The sequence below is a fragment of the Dicentrarchus labrax genome, unplaced genomic scaffold (genome assembly GCF_905237075.1).
Source record: "Dicentrarchus labrax unplaced genomic scaffold, dlabrax2021, whole genome shotgun sequence".
Classification (NCBI taxonomy): Eukaryota; Metazoa; Chordata; class Actinopteri; family Moronidae; genus Dicentrarchus; species Dicentrarchus labrax.
Window position 1 is genome coordinate 2,060,593 of NW_026136703.1, and position 20,294 is coordinate 2,080,886.

Below are 20,294 nucleotides of genomic sequence, written 5' to 3' on the forward strand. Positions count from 1 at the left end.
TTCAATACCACAGCACAGAAAATATTTCTAACAGTACATTAGTATTTATAAGATTCATTCAGAGAAGCAATAAAGTCTGATAAGTAAATTGTTGATTCTGACCACAACTGTCATTCCCCTTATGAAGCCACAAGTCGTGACCTGTCTTACCTTCTTGCTGCGCATGTAACTGAGTCGACCCTCATGAGCGTCGGGGTAGGTGCAGAACAGGTATGTGGTGATGGCGTGTTTGAGGAAAGAGTCTCCAAGCATCTCCAGCCGCTCCAGGTTGAAGCCATCGCTGGCGTTGGATAGGGTCAAGGCCTGCAGGATGAGGCCCGGGTTGGGCCCCAGGCTTTTGGGGGAGTCTCCCGCCTGGGCTCCAAGCTGGGGGACAATGGCGAGGTCGGGAGAAGGTGCTGTGGGAGCATTGGGACCCGTGGCTGCCCGGCTGCAGACTGAGGTAGCTTTATTTTTGTGGTCTGAGGTCCTCCCTGGTGTACATTCATCACTAGGCTGCGGAGGACTGGAGCTGGGCTTCTTCAAGCTGTGAGAGGGCTGCACAGGAACTGAGGTAGTGGTTTGTATTGATTCAGGGCTCTGCAGCCCAGGGGAGCTGGGCTGGGAGCGTTGGCAATTGTCATGTTGGTGAAGGTGCTCATCTTGGTGGCCTTCGTCGTCACAGTTGGCGACTAGGGCAGTGCCATTGATTAGGTTCTTCGTGCAGGTGGCTTCTCCGGGCTCGAGGGCTGCACGGGGCCGGGGAGAGTGGTGACTACTGGGATGTGTTAGGGAGTTGGGGTCAGGGGTTACAGTCTCTTGGTGCTTACAGTGACCCTCTCCGTCCTCGCCACAGGACTCCGGGCAGGAGATGAACGTTTTGCTGTCAATAGATCTCTTCCAGCCAAAGTCCAGGTTTGGATACCTGCCACACACATACACATCTATACATTAGAATGCTGGGAAACTGTGCGGTTAAACACAAATGATCCAAATCTGAAGAGAAGGTTCTGATTCAGCAAATGGAATAACTGAAAGTGGATAATTTCATATGTTGTGTAGAGTATGTAAAGGGGACCTGAAGTCAGGGGGCAGGGTTTGGGCTCCCACTCCAGCTTCACTGGCTGTCTGGGCTCGGAGCTCCTCGGCGGTCAGGAGGCAGTGGAGGCGGTAGAGGATGCTGGGTAGACACACTGCTTTCCTCCACAGGGAGGCGGGGATGGGGTGGATGGCGCACAGCTCTGGAACCAGGATCTTATAAACACGAGACACCATTAGACCAGGACTGTTGCAGTACAGAACCAACGTAAGGTTATGAAGCTGAAACTCACTTCTGTAGTGATGCTCACACTCAAGCTCACACACCATGTCTAAATGTATACCAACAGCAGTGCTTTGTGTAAGGAAAACCAGGTATTTTCAACCAGTGACTATACTGGATCAGAGCACATACACAGTAAATGATCACTCCATAGTAAATATTCACTAGGATTAAACTGACTTCCATGATGAAAATGCAAAAATGAAAAAGGAAATTTTGAAATAAAGATTTATGACAAACTATATTACAACTTTATAATAAATAAAGAGCAGTACAATGGACCGACAAATGAACAATGCTATTTGAGGGACCTGCATGTATCTATAGAATCACGCATTTTAGACAGGGAACCATATTATCAGACACCAAATACACTGCACAGCAAATCTGGTCAGTTATCACAGCAAAAAACATTTATACACCTTCTCAACAAGCACAAGGTATATGCCGTTTATTATTGAATGACACTGCATTGCACTGCAGCAAACGTTTTGCCTGGGGACCCTGTGGTTTCACACATTGTTCTCACTGTAAGACAACAGAAGCAGCCGTTACCTGTTTGTTCTGCAGACTCTCCCACTTGGCCTTCCTCTTCTCAGCGCTGCTGAGGGGCAGGGCTTTCCCCTTCTGGTTCAGGTGCCGAGGGGTTAGCAGGTTCAGTCTGAGAGCGCAAGAAAACAAGAGTGTCAACTGTATACCCATCAGAAAAAAAGAATGCAGGGGCATGCTAACACTGTGACTTTATGACACTGTGCTTTCACATTTGGCTGTTGCTAATTACATTATAAGACCATGATTTAAGCCAGAATATTCTAAAAACTGCACTCTTTATTCTTTTAAATTATATTCCACACATTCTCCTTCCATGACAATACCTAGTGCCTTAATTATCCACAATGCAACTCAACTGCTGTCAGTTCTGTCTGAGATATGGGTGCATCGTGCTAGTAGTGGCTAATGTAGGCCAGGGCCTCAAGCAGAAAGGATGAGGGGGCTCCACACCAGCAGTTTTTTTTTTTCATTTTCTATCTTGCCGTCTTCAGCGCAAACTGACACTGACTCAAGTGACATCACTCAAGTGAGAGTACTTGAGGCAATTTATCAGACGCACTGCTCCTTCTGGAGACACAAAAGGGTTTATGCAACTTTTGTAACAAATGTAGTAGTACTCCCCAAACCTGAAAACACACTGTGAAGTGTAGAAGTGGATAGTGGTTTACAGTTATATTTAACTGTCATGATCCAGGGTTTCTGCAGGTTTCAACGGGTCAAAATGTACTTTTTAAGGCCTTTTTAAGACCTATTATATGCCAATTATGGCTAGATAAGGTAAAAATATTATATTGCACTTATTTTGACAGATTTTATTTTTACAAAAAGAAAACAAAAAACATTAAAAAATCATGATGTGAACGTTTTGGCAGTCTGTAATAAGCAAACATCTTTTTTTAAATCTGGAGAATAAAATGTATAGGCCAGGACATCTCTGCAGCACTACAGTATTTCATTATGATGCTGCTTTGTCACCAATTTTACCTTCATCAAAAGATTGCAGCTTCTGTGATTTGCATATTGCAGTTGCGATAATATTCTTAGACTTTTTAAGACCCCCTGATGATCCCCATGCTGCTGACCTGGAGGAGGTGTGGTCTACGTCCAGAAGCGGCTGGTTCAGGTTGGACAGGTCAAGGTTGTACTTGGTTTTGTAGTACTCAGCAAATGTCTCATACTCTGGTGAAGGAAACTTGCTAAGCGGCGTCAGGTCTGTGTACACATCAGCGACATAGAAGCGATGAGGCTGGTCGAAGTTGCGATACCTGGGAGGGGAGCAGTCCGTGTCAGTTTGTTCCTTGGAAGCATTTACACACAGTAAAACCGCTCTGCCATTATCTCATAAAGGAGTTCATATGGTACCTTGGAATGATGACAGCATCCTGGTAGTCCTCAAGCTTGAAGGTGAAGGGGTTCTGCTTGGTGTACTGAGTGGTAGGAATGCCAGTGCGGGCCTCAGACTTCTCAATGTCCTCCATGAATTTAAAGTCCATATCTAGTGTGTTCAAGTCCCCAACTAAAGAAGCAGAGGATTATGGAAGGAAACCAATCAGCATCTCCACACATCTGGAAAAGTAATCCACCAAGCTTGCCTGCCAATGACTCTACTCACCAACATTCAGAGGTAGAACGCAGTACGCCGAGTCAGCCAGTGTGGGCTTGAACTCCAGGGCAGGTTTTTCCAGGCGGAGGATGTGGGAGAAGATGTACTGGTGCAGGCGGGTGATGAGGTCGAGCTGGGCGGCGGTGAGTGCGAAGCCGGACTTCTGCAGCTCGATAGAGATGGTCACCTCACCCGAGCGAGTGTACACCGGAAAATTGGGGATCTGGACAGAAAGAAAGCATCATTTATCATCCAAAACCAATGACGAGAGGACGGTGCTCAACATTTATAGAAGTATAGATGTGTGTGAGAGAATTTAGGATTTAACCAGGCAACGCACTCGAGGTATGGGTTTGGCAGTCAGGATGCCGAAGCACCTGGTGGTGTCCTCCGGTGGGTAGAGCTTCCTCCTTCGGAAGTTGAGTTCATCCGGGAGAGGGGTGGTGAGGACCATCCCAATCACATATAAGTAGTAAGTCTGCTCCGGTACTGCGTAACTGTCCCGCAGACACTCTGGTATCTGGAGGGGACAAAAAGGAGAGAAACCATGTACACAATTATGCACAAGCATTTCAAATGCCCATTGTTTCTGACACATAAATAAACAGACATTAAAAAGCTCCAATGTGTAGGGTTTAGGATCTATTGGCAGAAATGGAATCAGAGTTCACCATGTTGAGCTGCCATGTTTTTACAGTAGCCGAGAACGGACAAACCAAACATTGGCTTGAGTTTTTATGTTTTTACGTTACCTGAAGACTACTTCTCCTACACCCTTAGAACAGGAGGGTGAGGCAAGTAGTATTCAGTTGGAGGCAATCTGCCGACTCACAGTCTGTTGCATTCTGGTAAATCTTTTGAAATCTAGCTTTCATAGTGAGTGTATATATAAATGTATTAAGTGTACTATACACTTGCTGCTGTATAATACATCCAAGTGTAATACATGGATGTATAACAAGTGGCCCCTGCAAATGACTTTAATTATGGGCAAAATGTTGCACTGGTTGTTTTTGGACATGGTAGGGGAAGTTTTGTACTAAAAAACTTTCAACCTCTGTAGCACCAATGCTATGTGCAAATAAAGTTAAGTATAGCCCTGGCATTACTTAAAATGATTATGTTTTTACTACAGTAATTCTATCTCTGAAGTTGTTTTAATAAGAATATATCAGCAATAAAACGAAAAGGTCAGTCAGACAGTCCAAAGTATTTTTAGTATTCATTCAATGAAACAAATGAAAACTGTTTTTGCTTTGAGATTCTAGAGTCAGTGAACTCCAGCAGAGACTTTCTTACGGCTTTAGGGTAGCACTGCCTCCTCTTGGTAGAGCCGGGCCGGCCTGGTACGCTGGTCTCCTCCTCATCATGAAGGTCAAGCTCCTCCTCGTACTTCACTGTCTCCTTCCCCACCGGCATCAGGTGATCATCCAGCTCACCTGGGTGGGAAGAAAGCCAGATAAACAAGCTAAGACAGATGCAGGCAAAAGTTCTACACAGGCGTCTGCAAAATCTAATTTCTGGTTTTACCTATTTTGTGGAGTTTCTCACAGCATACTAGTGCAACTGCTTTCTCTGCCAGTCTGGTACAGTTCATTGTAGGACCCTGTATACACAGTGACACATCAATAAAATAAATGAACCTGAAGAAGTTGTAATATGATTCATTCTTTCTAAATCCCAGAAAAAGTACACTGCGTCAAAATTCCTTACCTTAACAGGAACTCGCAGAGGGGAGTTGATGGGTAAGTAGAGTGTGGACTGGAAGCGTCCATCATGCGTCTCGACGGTTTTACACTTTGGTGCTAAGTGGGTGAATGGGTCACTGGGAAGCCGGGCACAATACCTGAGCATGAGAGCACCAGAGACACTAAGTAATGCTATTGTTTGTTTGTGTCATTTCCTTTATGAACTGAGGATTTAAACTTCCTATGAAAGGGCTAGCGGGTGCTATTATTATATAAATGTGTTTCCTTTAAATTCAGACCTTACTAGAATAGGTGATGTATAGCAGCAGACAAATGATACAAACACTTTAAACTGATTTTTGACTTTATAGGGACACTTACAACTTTGCAAAAACATCTCCCTACCTGTTGATGTGTCCAATGGCTGTGTTGATGGTGACCCGGGGACCTCCATCCTCAGACCGAAGCACGTAGGGTGGGAGGATGTTGTCATCGTCCAACACCTGCTCTACTTCAAACTCACTTACCTCCACTGACTTGGAGCACTTGTTCCTTAAGATCTGCTCAAAAGTAAAGTGAGATGCTCATCACCAACTCATTCTGCTTCACTTCAAATCATTTCTTCTAACATACCTCCTTGATGAGACAGTTGAATAATGGTAGCAGTTTTCTTATCCTATTACCTCATTTAAAAGGTTACCTTCTCTATGGCCTTGTAGGTAGTGAGGTCTTCCTCGAAGGCTTTGGTCCTCTCACTGTCAGCCAGCATGATGTAGTTGGAGACGGGTGCCCGAGCTCTGCCTTTGGACTGGACATAGGACCTGTACTCTGTGGGCAGGTCGAAGCGCACCACCAGGTTACACTTTGGAATATCCACGCCTTCCTCCACGATGCTGGTGGCGATCAGCAGGTTAGTTTCATGAGCCCGGAATTTGCGGAGGACCTGTGAGAGAAAAAGGGAGGGCAGAACAGAATCGAGTCTTAATACTGCTTTGATAATGTCAAAGCAGTCAAAGGCAGTTCTGAAAAAAAAAAAAAAAAGGCCCTGTGGTAGCTGGATGTGCCAAATGAACAAGAAACGTAATGTCTCCAGCTTACTGTCCTAGTTTACTGTATACATCCACATGATTGCCGTCTGTGTACCTCCTCTTGTTTCCTGAACTCCACCTCCATCTGCTTGTTCCGCGGCTGGTTCTTGCCGATGCTGTGGCCAGTGATGAAGTTGCTGCTGATGTAAGCCAGCTCCGGGTCCTGCTTCCCCGCCTCTTTGATCAGACTGAGGAAGACACATCAATGTTACACTTTCTCTCAGCTGCAGTGGCTCTAGGTCAAGCCCTTTTTACATTGAATTAGTAGAGGTAGTAGCCATTGTAGATGTCAACAACTGCTTTTTGACTAGTTAGAATTCCAAGCCAGAATATGCATAATGTAATTATGGATCTAAAATTGAAAAGTGAAAAGTTTAAAGGTGCATTAGGTAACACCAGGCCTGGAGTCTAGGAGCACTAGGAGGAGCCAGAGGAACCAGATTTTTTCACAGGTTATCTGTCTCATGTACTACTAATGTCACAGCAACTATGACAAAAAGTTATTTTTATACAAAACAAAGTGCAGCTTTAATCTTTGACATCAACAATTAAACTTTTACCAATGGCAATGTTCATTGTAGATATCTGTAAATGAATTACAACAAGTCCGCTTTTACCATTGACTTCTATTCAAACTCAATTAGACATCTACAATTAATTTTTAACATAATTCCAAATCATCCAAGACATATCCATAATGTACATTTGACTAGTTCAATTCTATTGATGTCTACAACTGTCAAAAAAATGATATCAATAAACCAATTCTTAATAGTGGAAATATCTACAATTGTTCTTACATTACAGAGATCATAAATGGAATAATACATATCTAAAATCCAATTCTGACTAGTCTGAATTCCATTATTGATATTTCAGCTTGGAATTTTAAGCAAATTATAAGAATGTCGTTTCAGATATCTGAAATACAATTGTGTACAGGTGAAAACGATATTCCTGCTAGTAACAATTATACTATGTACAATATCTGGTATTGGCTGAAATACAATTTTTGATCTCAAGAAAGGAATTTCCACTAGGGCTGCACGATATAGTAAAAAAAATTACATTCTGACAGATATTACAATATGATTCACGATTAGTGGGAATTATCATTTTTGCATCACATTTTTCATTTTCACTACTTGGAGTCTGTACCAAATAAACATGTTTTCCTACATCTGGAGAACAACATTTGTTTCTTAAAGCATCTCTGCAGCACTACAGTAATTCATTATAATACATATGTATTATAATATTTAATATTATTATGTTACTGTTTGTAACATTTATCAACAAATTGCAACTTCTGTGCTTATATTGCCCTTGGCCATATTGCAATTTCAATAATATTATGATTACTTGTGCAGCCCTAATTTCCAGAAGTCAAAATGTAATTTCTGCAATTCTGCAAATATATTAGTAGCATGTCATGTTTTCAACATGGTCATTCCTAGTTAAAAAGGTAGTTCTAGTTTTTTAAGAGCCATTTAGTACACACTAGAGACCACAAAACAACCCTGTATGACTGTATAATAAATAACAGAAAACCAATAGAAAGTCAGTAATCTGGATTGTTTTTGGTTTACAGTGTGAAGTACAGCTCTCACACCATGGAGATCACAGAGCCCTACCGATTGAGGACGACAGCTGTGTAACGCCTTTCTACAAAGATGATCCCACACAGGATGTTGGTGAACGGTGAGGGAAAGTTGGCTTCGGGCCTCTCTTTGGCCTCCACCTCCTCATCTTCGTCTTCATCTTCAGAGTCGCTCCAGGACACATAGTTGTCTTGGTTGCGGTTGTTGTACCACTCCACACTTTCAAACTGCTGCCGCTCAAAGGGTTTGTACTCGTGTAGGATTTCAAGCAGCCGGAGGACCTTGGGGGTGACAAACTTGAGGTCCAGCGAGGCGGGGGAGAAGTGCTCCTCGCAGAGGGCATGCACTTTGCGCAGGATGGTGTCGGTGAAGAGCAGAAACTTGCGGCTGAGCTCCTCCTGCTCGTGTTTGATGTACTTCTGGAGCTCCCGCACCATGATGCCCGCCGCCTTGTCCGCGCACCAGGGTCCCAGCACCTGCAGCACGGCCCAGCAGTCACTCAGGACCTGGAGAGGACAGAGAGAGTGTGGACAGCAGGTTCGGAGCTTTTTCACTGAAACCAGCTGCTGCCTGAAACAAGTCTGATGAGAGCCGAGTTTGCAGGGTGGAAAAGAATTAACTACAATCAGCTAATATGCTCTAGAGCTGGTGATAATTCTCTGTGGGTTTGTAACTACAAAAGACTCCTTTCACATTACATCTCCAAGCACCACCATTATTTACCAAATTTATCAAAATCACAATAAATAAAAATAAAATCAGTAATAAGAAAGATTTTTATCAAACACCTGTTGTTCAATTTCTATGCAGTAAAAAGTACACGCCGAAAGAAAATTCCTGTTTGTCACACACACACACACACACACACACACACACACACACACACACACACACACACACACACACACACACAACACACACACACTTTGAATCAACCAAGAAAATCTTTCTAGCCCCAACCTGTTTGGAGATGAATGTGGGATCACGGTCCTCTCTGGCAACAGATATGTTGCAGTCATGCAGGAAGTGGAGAGCTTCGTCCAGTTCTGCCTGTAGTCGGGAGGAGAGGCCGCTCTTATCCATGTAGGGGCCGCAGTCCAGCACCACTTCTCTTGGCTGAGAGGCGTATCTGAAATAACACACAGTGCGCAGGTTACACTAGAAGTCTTTGTTATTGCTCTGTCAGTCTGTTGAGTTTTACATACTATTTTTTCAGCATCTGTCTGAATCAGTGAAATTACTTGCTTCAATGTTTAGTTGTAACTAACACAATTCTGGACATATGTAGCCAGAGAGTAGTTATTTAGCCCTGGGTGGTACAGCTTATATATAATGGCTTGTAGTACCTGTCCAGGACCACAAGGTCAGTGGCAGTTTCAGCGTTGCTCTTCAGGATTCTCTCCAGATTCTGGATCTTTTGCTCCAGTTCTGACGGGTCACACTTCCCATTCAGAATGGAAGCTGTGAGACCCAGGATACGAGGACTGCACAAGCAGCCCTCAAACAGCTGCACAGACAGACAGGAGAGCCAGGTCATTCACAGTTCCCTTAGATGACAAACGTGTGAAAAAATACATGAATGTTACTTTGCAACCACAGTCTCACCTTCATTATCTCACAGTAGGGGTGGTCCGTGATGGCCAGGTGACAATCATCAAAAACCACCAGGTTGATTTTAGACAACTGTAAGATTTTATTCCTCAGAATGTGCAGGAATATGTGGCAAGTCATGACCAGCACCTGTGTGAGAGAAAGCAGAGAATGACAGGAGGGAGGAGAATATTATTGTAAACAGTGACCAGTGTGTCTCAGTCCACCTATGACACTTAATGAAGTGCAAATAACTAGAGCTGCCTGCTGTCAACTATTTGAATCATCAGTCCTGAGTCAAACATCTCACTGTCAGTCAGCGTGTTGTGTTTTGTTTGATGATTCACTGTCAATAAAACAACACAAGATAACAATGCAACATGGTTTTACAAGCTAGCCTTGTCTCAAATTAACATATAAAGTAACCGTAACGGAAATAACTAGAGCGGTGATGGAAAATGTGCAGAATGGAGTTTAACCCAACTGTGCAGTGCTCTGTAACTATAGAGCCTTTTAGCCTCTGATTGCTTGCTTTTGTTTGGGCCCTTTAGATTCCTGCAAATGCCATTAGGAGCACTAGGAGGAGCCAGAGGAACCTGATGTTTTTACAGAAATAAAAGTTACCTACTGCAGCTTTAACAATGTATTTTTTTAAATTACAAATCCTAGTTCGCTGTAAAGACCTGTACTGTACACCTTTATTACAGGACCACCTGGTTCTATTCTTAAACCTGACAAAACTCAGTGAGACAGTCGCAACCTGTTAGCACGGAAGTAGAGTGAAGATAGTGTTAAATATTGTAAAAGGCGATACGAATGACCAAGCACACCTGATTCTCGATTATCTCTCGACTCCACCGTTTGTCAGTCCATGCTGAGGTCTCCTCCAAATCTATGTACTCTCCCACCTGGAGGTCCGAGTGAGTCCTGACTGCAGCTGCTTGCTGAACTACAGACAAAGCTGGACAATGTAGAGCAGAGGTACAGTAAAAATGCAAGTAAAATCACTCTATGTATCCAGCGATGCCAGGAAACTGTGTCTTGCTGGTACCTGTGTTCACCAGAAAAACAGTCCTCTTCGCATTTTCTTGGTAATGTCCACGGATTTGGTGGGAGAGTTCTTTTGTTAGAAGTACTGCAATAAAGGTCTTCCCTGAGCCAGTATTCAAGCAGACGATAGTATTATGTTCAAGAGCTGCTTCAAGAAGTTCTACCTGTGGAGAGAGGTTCAGTTTGACAGACAGTGAGCTGATGATGGGAAAAAAATAGCAATTAATTGCTCTTAATTTGTTCATGCCATAGCCTGTAGGTTATATACATCAAGCAGCTAGTAGATACATCCATGCATTACCTGATATTTCCTAGGTGTATAGATGTTATCATGGATAGCCTCCTGCTGCCATGGCAGACCAAAGAAAGGCCCCATGGGTGAAGTGGCAGGAGTGACAAGCTGTAGGCCTGCCATGCTTCAGAAAGGGGGAGGTGAGGGGGCTGGGCTCCTCCAGTCGTCCACTTTATCTCATTTCATCCTCCTCTCCTGTCAAAAGTTCACTGCCAGGGGACAGGAGGATGTGTATTAATGTACTGTAGACAGCAGATACAACAGTTGTCTCACTCTCCATTGAGAAAGGTGAAAAACTACATCAGCAAAGGCGGGGCTGCCAGACAGCAGCCTAGGTCTCTGCACGTGTTTTGCCAAATTATTACTAGACAATGTCTGAACATTGTTGTTCGGTTGGGGTGCAATGGACTTGAACAGGTTTGAGAGGTTTCTCTCAGCAGAAAATGTCTTTTGGTTGACATCTAAAATGACCAGCTTGTTTAGACTTCAACAACAGCTTCTTAGAACTTGCTGGTCCATTGAAAAACACTTAGAGGAGGATCTAGAAATGGAACATAATATTCATAGGTATGTTTTTATTAGTGTATAATCACCTGAATATAGGAATCGTTAGGTTTTTGTTGCCTTAATATGAGGTGTTTTTATATACTAATGCTACTAGTCACCAATATTACGTGAGCTACATGTTAGGCGAAATACGGTAGGTACTATGCAGGGAAATTGTTACCTTTGAAATTATGGATATGGCCGAATGGCACGGGATTAAGATCAAATATAACCACAGCAATTATTAAACATTATGGGATGTCCCAAGGTATCACTTTGGCGCATTCGTTTTGTCTTGTAATCGCGACTTGCAGCTCGAGTGTGACATCACATCCATGTTGGAAAACGAATAACCGCGGGTTTTTGCGTTCTGTTTGGCACACAACACGACGAGCTTGGTTGCAATAGGCAGTTTGGACGTTTCGTAACGTTTATAGTGATTAGCGTATCATATTTCACAGTTTGATATCTGAATATTCCGTTTTGATTAACGTTAGGCTACTGCTCTGCTTTCTGCTCAAGACTCGGCATTGTTGTCATAGCAACATGGAGCATCTCTAGCCAATTTCAGCTGCACAAGCTACAAAATAACTAATTAGGCGTATTTAACACATAATAAGACTGTAGCGACATGAATATAGGTAACAGTATACAGTGCTGTGTGTGCGACTTCTTCATTTGGTTACAACAAAGACAAAAGTGCTTAAAATAGTAGAAAACCACAATGTTTACTACGTGTGATGCTCGGAGTAGCCATCTTGGTAACTGAACTCGGGGTCCTCTGAGTTCAGCAACTTGACGAGTCGTATATATGACCTCGGGGGCGTTGTGTTTGCAACTTCTGGTTCGTAACTCAGGAAACCGACTCGCAGATCGAGTTCGGTGGACAAATAGAACGCCCCACTAGTCCAGTGCAAACAGGACTGAGGACACTGTAAGTGTATATATACATTGCTATATCAAAGCTAGTTCGTGGTGGTAATAACGTCCATATGGGTTTGTTTAATCACATGCATGGATTTGTTTGTTTTAATGTCCCAGGGGGTTACCATGTGTGACCTGAGCTCACCAAACCAAATTCCTACCAAACCTGTTGAAATGTCAAAGTATTGAATACTGAATGCAGCTTATTTAGAGCTTGTTTAGAACATGACCACAGCCTGGTTAGAGCTTGATAACAGCATGTTCAGCGATTGGGAACAGCTTGCTCGGAGCTTTCTTCGAGCTCGCTGAAACATCTCATTTGGAGACAGAAAATAGTTTGTTCACAGCTTGAGACCAAAAGTGCTAAATAAGAAGATTACTTGGAGAATAGGCCGGAATCACTGGCATATATAAAGATGTGACAGCTGTCCAAAAGTGAAGCCAAAGCATCTCCATCTCCATCTCCTCCTGGTGGCTGACTGCAGTATAGGTCATACAGCCCACTGCCTCTATGTTAGTACACCTCAAATAAATTTTTCCCAAAGATAGTTTGTCATTTAAGGTAGTTTTAATCACGCTGATATATGTTCAAGTGTTTATTTTTATCATCAGCAGTTATTTGAAGCTATATACACATAGCCACATCCGGGATACTTTGGCTTCATCTTTGGACAGTTGGAGGAAGTGGAGACGCAACGTCCATCTTTTATGTGTCGATGGCTGGAATGATGCTCACAGAATGAATGTCTTTTGAAATATACTTACAGGTAAAAACTGAGACTTTTTGGATAAGCAGACAACACTTAATCTGGGCTTCATGATACAATATCTCTTAATCAACTCCTGATGCTCCCCTTCATTTAGGTGGGAACAGACCTAAAAAAAAACAAAAACAGAGAACATGTTATAATCATGCATTTCAGACACAGACATATAGAACTCTATATGTGCAATACATGACAATGAAAAAGTTGACGCATTCATGTTAGTTTGGCTTCCACAGAGACTGCATCTGTTCCTCATGTGCTGGTTATCATTCTGTGATAGTACTGTTACACTCACAAGTAAATCCTCTCACCTCTACACAAATGGAGAGTGACAGGGATTGTGTCTAGGTCCTCCAGCTCTGCAAAAACAAAGGCAGAAAGCAAAATGAGAATCATAAGGGTGCCAGATGCTGACCAAGGTATACTGAGCACCTCAAGCTTTTCAACACATGATGCTGCTGTGAAGACTGTCGATCCCCACATCTGTAACCAATATCAGCAGTCAGCTTAGCGGAGCAGACACAAGTCTTTATGTTGATTGAGCCGCTCACATTTAAACTCACAGCCTGATGCTCAACTATGGAGCTTCATTCATGCAATTCCTTAAATCTGACATGGAGATGTGTCTGTACCAAGAACAAAGTGCAAACTGCAAATCACAACAGAACCTCACTGGTGACTCAAACACTGGCAAAATGTCAAATGTACATGATGTGAGCGCTCAGGTAAGAAACTCTCAACTTTTTTGTGGATAAAATGTAGGGGTGGGTAAAAATATCGATTCATCAATGCATGCATATATTTTTCCCCAATTCAATATCCAATCATTAAATCCCCTGAATCCATTCAAGCCGCTGGCCACACCTTTGTGTGATTTGCGTTGTACAGACGGAGGCCGCACTCGACCACACAACAACAACATGGCAACCGAAGCAGGTAGCAGCAGTGTTAGACCAGCAACTTTAAAAGCAGACGTTTGGAGTCATTTTGGATTCCTGTGTAAACCCGGAACACAGGAAATAGACAAAAGTAAGGTAGTGTGTAAGCTGTGCCAGGCACTACTAAAATACTGCAATAACACAATAGCCTTCCTGTGCTTTGATTTCTTCTTTAAAACTTCAACTGCAGCACAGACCACAACATATAGACTCACAAATAGACAGGATAACCATTTTGGCTCTCTTTAAATCCTGTTTTCCGTACATGCTAAGTGGCTTTTTTTCCCCTCTGCAGCCTCACACTATAAAGAAAATGATCAAATCACCCACATTGGCAGCATGAGTCAACGAGAGTCAGCATATGCCAGAGAGAAATGCTGTATTACAATAGAACATGAGTAACATAACAACAAACAACAGAGACATACCATTCAAATGAAACATATCATTTTAACAAGAGTGAAAAACCTCACCAATATCCTCACAGTATTCTATTTCTGGAGATGCTTCATCAAACTGATCTGTGCGACAATTGGTGAATATAGCAAATATAACCCAGCCCTCACAGGGTGTCAGAATAATCGGAAACTGGGAAGATTTATGTCACCACTCCCTCAAATATGAAAGTCAGCAAATATTTTAGTACATGACTTGCCATTATATTACACTGAAACATGGCGGACAAAATAAAATGTTCATTCATTCATCACATTTTGCTCACATGTAATTTGTATTGTGATATTCGGTCACAAATGTTAGTTACTGCCCACGTAGAGTCACCTAGATTAGTTAGAAAAGTCACTTATTAGCATTGACTTTGATAACAAGTCAGATAAAGCAGTATCTTACAGTGAATGCACCGGTGCACCAACAAGTCTGGGACAAACTCATCAACATTACGCGTCAAGCTCTTTCACAATAATTCAACAGCAACATGAATTTTTGCTGTTTAAATGCTCCGAGAGAAAAAAATACAACTCTTCATCATCTTTGTAGCGTCCATATTGTTTCCACATTATGACTTAAATCTGCAGTGGGCAACTTTTTTTAACCCATATTCACTGAAACTTTCACTATATCCTGACAGTAGAACATGAGACAGATCATCTGTGAAACAATCAGGCTCCTCTGGCTCCTCCTAATGCTCCTAAACAACCAATCAGAGTCAAGAAAGATAGTTGATTGTTGAGTGTCATTCCCAGGTCATCCAATATCAATGCTGGGAATGAGATTCAACTATCTTCTAGTCACTAACCCAACGGGTCTTTCTATCTTTCTTGGCTCTGGTTGGTTGTTTTTGTAACAAAAAGTTATTTTTATAAAAGTTACCTACTGCAGCTTTAAAGCTCATGAACACACCATAGCTGGAAGAACATGTTCCCAATCTGAACTCTGGAAACTGGACGATCTGAGGAGCATGTGAAAGCACCACATATGAATATAACTACATTCACACGTCTTGAAAGCCTACACAACAAGACACACTTTCAGTGTTCACATATTTAGACCGTAACACTAAAACATACTGCAACTGTTAATGTGACTGTGCTGGACACTGTTTTAGGTCATGCAGGAAGAGTTACAGACTCACAGTAGGTCCTAAGTACAGACTGCCAGGGAAACAACATAGAAAAAGGACTATTTCAAAAAATGACAAATTAAACAGAAAGAAGGTTGACAAAGACTGTTGATCTGAGAGAGGCTTCAGTAACCTTCATCCCAACATCAACGTTAAATCACTGAACCTTTACAGCTTGTACACACATGCCACAGTTTTGCACAAAAGCTCTCTGTCAGCTATGTCAAGCATACATGTAGAACACAATGTTCAGAACAACAGCCAGAAAAACTCCCGTTTACTGCATCACATACCGTAACTGTCATTAAGTCTTTAAACCAATATAGTATGACATTCATTTGTACTCGGTAACGTTAGAACCTACGTAACACACCGTCACCTCTGTCAGAGAGTGAGCACTAGCTCATGGTAACAGTTGAACGCCTGGTCATAAAGTTGTTACTGCTCACAGAGACACCATGCTGAGCTACATTCGCTAGCTATTTAGCAACTAGCAGCTCCATTTCCGCTGAGCATTTAGAGAAAAGTAACGTTAGCCGAGTTAATACACACGAACACAATATTAAAGCTATGACTATTACCTTTAAGTTACTGCCAGCAGAGACCATGCTGAGTAACTTTAGCTAGCTAGTTAGCAACTAAGTTGCTTCATTTAAGGCTATAGAAAAGTAACGTTAGCCGAGTCCATGCACATGACCATAACATTAAAGCTAACGCTAAGTTATCAGCGTTAACGTTAGTTATCAGCAGAGAGCACGCTGAGTAACATAGGCTAGCTAGTTAGCAACTAAGCAGCCGCATTGTTGTCTAACGTTAGCATTTCCAGAAAACTAACGTTAGCTAATACACACAACCACAACAATGAAGCTGATGAAATAATTAGAGATGACCCACCGCAGAGCCTCAGAGCCTCTCCGGGTCTCTGGCCTCGTATGAACCGTGACCGTTAGCTTACACTGACATGCTACTGGGTGCTGACCAATCACACAGTTCCCGTTGCGTTAGCTCCGCTGATGTTACTCTGTAAAGACATGAAGCCGCTGTAAAGATGTCTCAGATAGCCTATTAGCCGCTAACATAGCGGTACCGACCGGGCGATGAAACCTTCTCACTGCGTTAACGTAGCCTAGCACTGCTAGCGAACGTTAGCTAAAGCATACGGATTGCGCCTGTCTGGAAGCACTTATTGACTTGGCTATGTTAATGGCCAAAGGCACGTGTGGCCCCGGCTGTGTGGTTTATAGAGTCTGACTGGAACATGGCTTTACCCAAAATGTACAGCGGGTAACGCAACACAACGTCCGGACAGTAACAGCAGCCACCGTGCACCATCACCATGTCAGCCAGCTGCGAGCTAGCTTCCAGCTAGCAAGGCCAACACATGCAAAACAGCAACGTTATTCCAGAAAGACAGCCCGCAGTGCGGTACACTCTCTCACCTGCTGCGTGCTTCTCAACTGATGGTCTTGGCTAAAAATGTTTGAATTCATTCGTTGGATATCTTCTCTGCCATTCACTCTTGCTGTCTCGATTTGGTGGCTACTCGTTCACGGTGGGACCACTTCCTTTCACCTGGGCCTCTGCTACGCCAAAACATTGGACGTAAACTGCGTAAATTGCCGGCCGCACTCTGGCGAGACACCCCTCTCCCCAGGATGGCGAAGTCATAACCAACCCTACTCTGCCTCTGATTGGCTTATCCTGACACTGTTACCCTATCTCTAACCAATCTCACGCGTAATGCCTACACACAAACCAAAGAACAACTAGTACTAGCCAATCAGAGGGAGGATATGGTGGGCATCAATTCGCCACCCTGGGGGCAAAAAAAGGCGTACGGGAACCCCTGTCCTTCCTACGTAACGTGCGTAAAGTGTGGAGGTCTGTCGCTCAATTCAATTATATTCAAAGGGGCTTTATTGGGGAACAGTAAGTGTAAAACATAGACATGTCTATAAAGATAATTATGTAGTAAGTAAGTAATTATGATAATAATAATTATAATACTTATGTATTTGCTTATTATTTTTTATTGGTTTAATTTAGCAGGGAGAGTTCATACTAATAAAACATTTCTGTAAAGAGACTATTTTTCATTTGTTTCTGGACAGATGGTACGAAGTCAACCTAAGAACACAATATAAGATTAAAATGACAAAGCCATAGAAAGTTAATCATTTATAAGCATGCAATAAAAATATTAATTGCTTATTCAACACCCTTATATTTCATATAAATTAAAAAACATGCAACACAGAGGTTCATAATACGAGAGCAAAACCCATAAAAGGACAGGTATTGGGAGTAATATGGACTATATAAAACAATACTGTTGAATTGTTAGACACTAACTGAAACATGCAAAGCAGAAACACAGACATAAAAACATGCACAGTGTACATCAATCTAACAACACAATAAAAGACATGCATGCAGGTCCATGAGGGCAGACTGGTGATGAGGTAGTGTCAAGTGTCAGCCGACAGCAGGCAGACTGAGGACAACAATATTCAATAGTTTTCTTGCTGACAGGGCTGAGTACTAATGGACCATTTCTTTAAACAAACTTTAAATGTGCCATATCTGTCCAGTTCTCTGACAGTGGCTGGGACAGTTTATAGATACGGCTCTTATGCAGTTTATCTTTATGGATTATACTGAGGCTTAAATTGACAAGAATACTGTTGACAATGGCCTTTAGTTATGGAAATGTGATATTTCTTAAAGGGAGTTTGGTGCAGGGAGCTTTTGGTTGAAATCAAATTGATAATATGTATATTTTGTAACGTTTTGTCTCCACTACAGAAACACGAGGTAACTATTAAAGTATGATAATGTTGTCTGACGTTGACCGCTGTTAGTCATTAGTTTGATTAATGCTTTAATAATGTGTGTATTGATTACTGACACTGGCTGATCAGGCTAATTATCAGCTTATTTGACTTTCTAACAGCAGTTTGCTGTAATGGTTACTCTTTCTGTGTGTGTTTTTTGTGTGTTAATTAAACATAATTTGCTGTTATCAATGCTATTATTAATGATTAGTTTGCAGAGCAGACAGACTCTGGGATTCCTCCTTGTGAAAGATCCTGTATTGTGTGACCCCCGTTGCCCATCAGTCATAGTGTGACAACGACAACGAAAGTCTTGTAGTGTGACCAAGGCCCTTCAGCCCTGCTAAAGTCACTGACTACGTTACATGATGTCCTCCAGATGGCAGCATTACTACTCACAGGCATAGCATGTCCTGATGGAAGGTTGATGTTCAGTTAGTAAGCCAAGCAAGTGGATTCAATACCTTGTGAAATCTGTATAGTTGTCTTACAGCTCTACAACTTTCCTTCTCAAACAACTCATATTAAGCTCAATCATAAGAAATCCCTCCGCCTCTCCTTTCCTAAAAAGGCCTGCAGAAAAGACAGAACTATAACATATCTGCAGGTTTCAGAGAGGCAAAACAGCTGGAACTGGATTTAAGGCCAATTTAACATCACAAACTACACTTTTTATGATTGAATAAAAATGAAGCCAGTTTGGTGTCAAATGCTGTCAAATTGAACACATTGATTTAGATTTAGAATTAATGTCATGATCTGTTATGGTCACATAACATTTAGTTAGTGATGGGTTTAAAGCTGCAGAAGGTAACTTTATAAAAAAAAATACTAAAGTACTTACTTAAGTCATACTTTTTTAAACTTTCGCTATTGGTTGTTTACAAATGCCATTAGGAGCCAGAGGAACCTGACTGTTTCACATATTATCTGTCTCATGTTCTACTGTCAGGATATTGTGAAAGTTTCAGTGAATATGACAAAAAGTTATTTTCTATAAACGTTACCTGCAGCATTAAACAGAGTGCTTCATGTTAAAAACTTGTTTGTGTGTGTTGGGGGGGGGTTTATAAAAAAACATAACACGGTGAAAACTTAAAACTGCATTTATTCATCTTATTTTATATTTAAACAACTTTCACAGACATTTGAAGGATGTACCAATACCCTAAGCAGTGAAAACAAAGCACACACAGAATACAAAGGGTTTAAAACATGTCATTTATTGCACTTGCTGCTGAAACAATTAGAACGATTAAGGTTCCAATACAAAAGCTAATGTCTTTTTTTACTAGGTCAGTCCTTTCAGTGTTTTGGTGGTGTTGGGGGGTGGGGGTGGCTGGTATGGTCCTGTGGCCATGGTCACTGGAGACACAAACACACACACACACAGTCTACTGTATCCTTGTAAAGAACTTAAATTGCCATCCCTTTTTCCTTAACTCTTATCCCAGACTCTGGAGGACTACTATTGCATTTTTTGGGACCAGCTGGTGACCTTACACAGTGTATCTTTGGAAAATTGGGACTAAAATAATCTGTGCATGAAAACACTTTGACATACAGTATGTGAAGTAAGTGTGGCTTACATTATCCAGAGTATGAAGAGATACATTTTTGCAATTTCTGAATATGCAAAAGTCCCTGTTCCTGCTGGACACAAGATGTCTCCTACTTCACTGTAAATTCCATTCTCAGTGGATGTGCATTGGTGGATTCAAGTTTCTTCCTCTGGCTCCTCCTAGTATTCTCTGTTCTGATTGGTGGATTCTTGCTAATGTCATTAGGAGCACTAGGAGGAGCCAGATGAACCTGATTTTTTCACTGTCTCATGTGCTACTGTCAGGATGTGAACATGTCAGCAAATATGATAAAAAGTTACATTTTATAAAATTACCTACTGCAGCTTTAAGCCTTGCCCTAACCCATACCTAAGAGTCAT

General features: G+C 42.0%; 1 protein-coding gene and 1 long non-coding RNA gene across 3 annotated transcripts in view; one reads left to right on the plus strand and one right to left on the minus strand.

Moving 5' to 3' along the window:
- dicer1 (dicer 1, ribonuclease type III) overlaps window positions 1-17,157 on the minus strand; it is a 34,554-nt gene extending 17,397 nt beyond the window's left edge. Inside the window, exons 1-23 of one of the 2 annotated variants that reach the window (XM_051383614.1) lie at window positions 16,958-17,157; window positions 13,313-13,360; window positions 13,000-13,110; window positions 10,774-10,973; window positions 10,474-10,636; window positions 10,253-10,383; window positions 9,438-9,572; window positions 9,179-9,339; window positions 8,793-8,961; window positions 7,866-8,338; window positions 6,287-6,419; window positions 5,844-6,086; window positions 5,549-5,703; window positions 5,169-5,301; window positions 4,986-5,061; window positions 4,755-4,894; window positions 3,796-3,975; window positions 3,465-3,678; window positions 3,215-3,368; window positions 2,935-3,117; window positions 1,856-1,961; window positions 1,058-1,233; window positions 151-904 (exon numbers count right to left, since the gene is read on the minus strand). In XM_051383614.1, coding sequence (XP_051239574.1) covers window positions 151-904; window positions 1,058-1,233; window positions 1,856-1,961; window positions 2,935-3,117; window positions 3,215-3,368; window positions 3,465-3,678; window positions 3,796-3,975; window positions 4,755-4,894; window positions 4,986-5,061; window positions 5,169-5,301; window positions 5,549-5,703; window positions 5,844-6,086; window positions 6,287-6,419; window positions 7,866-8,338; window positions 8,793-8,961; window positions 9,179-9,339; window positions 9,438-9,572; window positions 10,253-10,383; window positions 10,474-10,636; window positions 10,774-10,887 — 3,993 coding nt within the window. In that variant the 5' untranslated portion in view covers window positions 10,888-10,973; window positions 13,000-13,110; window positions 13,313-13,360; window positions 16,958-17,157. Of the gene's footprint in view, window positions 1-150; window positions 905-1,057; window positions 1,234-1,855; window positions 1,962-2,934; window positions 3,118-3,214; window positions 3,369-3,464; window positions 3,679-3,795; window positions 3,976-4,754; window positions 4,895-4,985; window positions 5,062-5,168; window positions 5,302-5,548; window positions 5,704-5,843; window positions 6,087-6,286; window positions 6,420-7,865; window positions 8,339-8,792; window positions 8,962-9,178; window positions 9,340-9,437; window positions 9,573-10,252; window positions 10,384-10,473; window positions 10,637-10,773; window positions 10,974-12,999; window positions 13,111-13,312; window positions 13,361-16,412; window positions 16,805-16,957 lie in introns of those variants that run through there. The other variant, XM_051383615.1, reaches the window with a different exon arrangement.
- The window catches only part of LOC127354537 (uncharacterized), a 520,620-nt gene that overhangs the window by 188,202 nt on the left and 312,124 nt on the right, over window positions 1-20,294 (plus strand). The window lies entirely within an intron of this gene.